Raw genomic sequence first — 5,000 nt, 5'->3', positions numbered from 1 at the left:
CTCTCCTCCTCTCCTCTCCTCTCTCTCCTCTCCTCTCCTCTCCTCTCCTCTCCTCTCCTCTCCTCTCTCTCCTCTCCTCTCCTCTCCTCTCCTCTCCTCTCCTCTCCTCTCCTCTCCTCTCCTCTCCTCTCCTCTCCTCTCCTCTCCTCTCCTCTCCTCCTCTCCTCTCCTCTCCTCTCCTCTCCTCTCCTCTCCTCTCCTCTCCTCTCCTCTCCTCTCCCTCCTCCTCTCCTCTCCTCTCCTCACCTCTCCTCTCCTCCTCCTCCCCTCCCCTCCCCTCCCCTCTCCCTCCCACTCCCCTCCCCTCCCCTCCCCTCCCCTCCCCTCCCCTCTCCCTCTCCCCTCCCCTCTCTCCTCTCCCTCCCTCTCCTCCCTCTCCTCTCCCTCTCCCTCTCCCTCTCCCTCTCCCTCTCCCTCTCCTCTCCCTCTCCCTCTCACCTCTCCTCTCCTCTCCTCTCGGAACTGTACCTTTTATAACTTATAATTCACCATACTGGGCACCCATCACAGCAGCTGGGCTGAGCAGCAACCCAAACTGAGGGGACATGGCCTCTCTGGGCTCATGTGGGCACCCAGGTGCCCTGAGGGGTGAAGTGCCAGTCTAGACTGGTGACTGTGGGGAGCTCCGGAATCTGGAGGTCCCCCTGGGTCCTGAGGGAAGAGAGGGCTGTCGTGGGTGCAGGTGTGCCCTGCTCAAGGAACTGCTTGAGAAGATGGCCGGGCTGCAGTGAGAAATCGGCAGCCTGAGGGGCTCCTGGGAGACTCTGAGGGAGACGGATAGGAAGTATCAATCTGTCCCTGCTGAGGCCCGGTAGCCCCCTCCTAAGTCCTTGCAAGGGGTAGTAGCCGATCCAGCTGCTTACCTGCAGGACAGCTCTTGCTTCTCCTAATAAATTGATAAAGAGTGGCTCCCATTTCACCTTTATTGGGTTACAGATGCTGAGGAAGAGAGATTAATAAGAGAGACCCATCTGAGGCACAACAGAAACTTGACTGGTGCTGAACAAATAAGTATTCAAAATTTAACTGACTGGTTATTTTTTTTTTCTTAAATCATCTGTTAGTTTATTCTGACACACATAATCTCCTATTTATCTGTATATAGAATAAGTATTATAAAAATAAAAATAATAAAAAAAAAAGTTGTACTTTGGCTTCTTACCTGAAAAAAAAAAACAACAACAAAAAAACAGTTAAATCTCTTGGACTGTACAGCTGTGAAAATATTCCTGAAAATATTCCTGATACAAAAATATAACACTCACACACACTGAAATTTTACAACAAATGAAAGAGGGCACAGTATCAGTAGCCTCAGTAGCAATTCAACATGAAACAGGTTTCATCCTAGTCAGTACTTTATATGGTTTGCCTCACTGTAGTACACAGAAGCACTCCAGAAATATATTAAAGAAGATAACAGTAATATTTACAAAACAACTATGTATCAGGGAATTGCTACTACTATTTTGAAAACGAACTCAGTAAAAACATTCCACCAAATCAGGAAAAGAAAAAAAAAAAAAAAAGTGCCAGTCCAGTTATTGGTGTTTGTTTGTTTATTTAGGGCTGAGAAGGAGAAAGTTCTAAGTTATTCATAAGATGATGAAAGGAGGATAAAGTTAACTCATTAACTTTACAGGAGACCTGTTCGTTGCTCAGGAAAATTTCATCCCTTTTCAAGCAGACTTAGCTTTACCTGAATTGATGTGTTGGGTTCTAGGTTCTTCTGTGACATGAGTAATCAAAAAAGCAGCATATTGATATGATACTTAATTTTTATGTTTCTTATTCCCTCCACACTAAGCCAAACAGTACATCATACTCAAATGATCTACTTGCATTTCATAACCCAGAAAAGGGTGAATGATCTTTGCCACTTTTAAATGAGGAGAAATTATGTAGTTGTCTAAATTTCTAAGTGAAAAATAGGATTGAAAAAGCATTTCCTCTAAACTAGACAAATATGCATTTATGTGTATCTTTATATGTCCCCAAAGTATAATTATCATAAGTTTGTTACCTGTCATTATGAATAGCTAAGAGAACAAAGCCCTATTAATTTCTATCTTCTCAAGAACTTTATCATAACGGACCAGTAAACTACCTAACCTAAAACATTCTTTATTGGTCATATCCCTTCTCTCTGACATTGTTCCTGAGCTCTTGAACCAAAAGACAATTGTTTTCACTTACCCTTTACACAGGCACAACTTTCATTTACTTTAATGGGAGTTTTGCTTGGTCTGATTCTGACACCCATATGATGCAGAGGAGTAGATTGCAGAGAAGATGTTTGTAATGGCCTTTAAAGCTGTCAAAAGCCCAAATGAAAATGATGTTATCTCAGAGAGAGCTTTTGTGCAGCAGTCATTTTATTTAGAGCACTGTCTGTGTGTTAACTCTCTCTCTCCAGTACACACAAGAGCTAAACTCCTCTGCATGTTCTGTATTTTCCTCCCTACTGCTATAGTGTATGCATCTGTGTTCCTGCTTCGTGTTTCTGCTCCTGATTTGAAAACAAAGTGATGTTGTTAGATGATTCAAAATCCCTCACCATAGCAGGATCCTCTGCACTGGACAGTTCAATTGGCCTATCAGCTTTAAGGGGACATATTCTTATGCAGTCCATAATGCTGACCATGCATTGAACTTTCAGTTCAGTAGTAAGTAATATCCAAAGCTATTTAATGATTACAGTCCTCCTTACCCTCAAGCACTAATTATAAAGTCAAATGGAAGGACAAACATATTTCTATGACAAACACAGTGTAGACAAGAGCAGTATAGGCCCAGAAAGGTACAACTAACAAACAGTTATTCAGGACTTGTGCAAAGCATTCTACACTGTCCTACATGATATCCTTGTCTCTAAATTGGAGAGAAATGGATTTGATGGATGGACCACTCAGTGGGTAAGGAATTGGCTGGATGGTTGCACTCAAAGAGTTGTGGTCAATGGCTCAGTGTCTAGGTGATCATTAATGAGTGGTGTTCCTCAGGGTATTAGGACCGGCACTGTTTAACTTCTTTGTTGGTGACATGACAGTGGGATCGAATGCACCCTTAGCAAGTCTGCTGATGATATCTAGCTGTGTGGTGTAGTTGACATGCTGGAGAGAAGGGATGCCATCCAGAAGGACCTTGAGAAGCTTGAGAGGTGGGCTTGTGCAAAACTCATGAAGCTCAATATGGCCAAATGCAAGGTCCTGCACCTGGGTCAGGGCAATCCCAAGCACAAGTACAGGCTGGGCGGAGAATGGATTGAGAGCACACCTGAGGAGGAGGACTTGAAGATGTTGGTTGATGAGAAGCTCAACATGACCCAGCAATATGCGCTTTCAGCCCAGAAAGCCAACTGTATCGTGGGCTGCACCAAAAGAAGTGTGACCAGCAAGCTGAAGAAGGTGATTCTCGTGATTCTCTCTCTCTACTCTGCTCTTGTGAGACCCCACCCGGCATGCTGCATTCAGCTCTGAGACACCCAGCAAGTCCATGGACATGCTGGAGCGAGTCCAGAGGAGGGCCACAAGGATGATCAGAGAGCTGAAACACCTCTCCTGCGAAGACAGGCTGAGGGATTTGGGGTTGTTCAGCCTGGAGAAGAGAAGGCTCTAGGGAGCCCCTATAGCAGCCTTTCAGTACCTAAAGGGAGTCTACAGGAAAGCTGGAGAGGGACCCTTTGTCAGGGAGTGCAGTGATAGGACATGGAGTAATGGTTTAAACTAAAAAAAATAAAATAAAATAAAAAAATGGTGAGGCAAAAAAAAGGTGGTGAGCACTGGAACAGGTTGCCCAGAGAAGCTGTGGATGCCCCATCCCTGGAAGTCTTCAAGGAAAGTTTGCATGGGGCTTTGATCAACCTCATCTAGTAGAAGGTTTCCCTGCCCATGGCAGGGGGGTTGGAACTAGATGATCTTTAAGGTATCTTCCAACACAAGACATTCTATGATTCATTCTATGATTCGAAAAGAAGCCAGTCAAATCTAAAATGATTTTCTAAGTAACAAAATGACCTATTGAAAGTCTAAACAAATTTTCAGTCTTCAGAAGGAGTGAATATTGTGAACACTACTGTACTGCTAGTGTACTGTACTAAGTTTTTTTTTGCCTTCTGCTACAGAGCTTCTTACAGTGAGCACTCTATAATCAACCTCTATAGGAGAATAGAAATGCATTGCAAAAAGATATGTTTGGACACTGTTTCTTCTGTGCGACTAAATCAAAGCCTTTCAATCTTTCTAGTGTATGGCATTACTGAATGAAAAAATGTGAAAACTTATTTTTAAGTTGTCATAGTGTATTAAATGAATTTTGTATATAAAATCAAGGACTTCCATACATTATAGAAACTACCAAAAAACTCAATGATTTGTCCCAATTACCTTCAGGATTCATGACATTGTTATATATTCAAAGTATGGTGCCACTGCAGAATGGCATCAAAGGCTGAAGGCTCTAATTCATTCACTGTTTCATAGGAGATATAAGACTTCATAAAATTGGAACTAAGCAGAAATAACAATGCATGCTGATAGGTATTTTTAAGTTTTTAAAGTATAATATGACCTTATAGAATGACTTACGAATTACACAGTTGAGAAAATTCAAAATGTCTATGTAATATGTCATTAAAAATTAAGTAAGGTACTCAAAATTTTTTTGTATAAATATTTTTCAGCATTTGTTCAAACACAGCCTTTTCTGGTATCATAAGCAAATGCCAACAAAGTGCTATGCATCTGGGTTTTAATTGTCATTCCTGAGAAGTTTTTCAATGATAACAGCCAGAATTAATGTTGAGAAACTTTCATGAATTTAGAGTTGAATAAAATTTTAAATCTAAATGATCCAATATCCTGACAAAATAATTTGTTTCAATTTCAGACACAGGAATCTGGGCTACAAAATCAGAAATGAACACTAAACATAGAGAAACTTTAATCACAAATAGAATATTTTCTCACTACAATGATGTCTGTTAGAATCTGTTTAGTTAC

General features: G+C 41.5%; 1 protein-coding gene across 22 annotated transcripts in view; it reads right to left on the bottom strand.

Annotated features, from left to right (window-relative positions):
• Positions 1 to 5,000, bottom strand: part of LOC308195746 (uncharacterized protein) — a 262,179-nt gene that overhangs the window by 70,825 nt on the left and 186,354 nt on the right. For 4 of the 22 annotated variants that reach the window (XR_013951800.1, XR_013951805.1, XR_013951808.1 and 1 more), the window contains 3 exons: positions 2,197 to 2,314; positions 864 to 939; positions 540 to 764 (listed from right to left, as the gene is read on the bottom strand). The exons of 14 other annotated variants lie outside the window; for them this stretch is intronic. Coding sequence is in view for 2 of the 8 variants with exons in the window: in XM_080593708.1 (XP_080449834.1) it covers positions 561 to 764; positions 864 to 939 (280 nt within the window). In the remaining 6 variants the exon portion in view is untranslated. Of the gene's footprint in view, positions 1 to 539; positions 765 to 863; positions 940 to 2,196; positions 2,315 to 5,000 lie in introns of those variants that run through there. 4 more of the 22 variants (XR_013951817.1, XM_080593708.1, XR_013951811.1 and 1 more) reach the window with 3 other exon arrangements.

The sequence above is a fragment of the Anser brachyrhynchus genome, assembly GCF_964034855.1.
Source record: "Anser brachyrhynchus genome assembly, chromosome: 5".
Classification (NCBI taxonomy): domain Eukaryota; kingdom Metazoa; phylum Chordata; class Aves; order Anseriformes; family Anatidae; genus Anser; species Anser brachyrhynchus.
The sequence above is the reverse complement of the archived record's forward strand: the minus strand, read 5'-3'. Positions and strand labels throughout refer to the sequence as shown.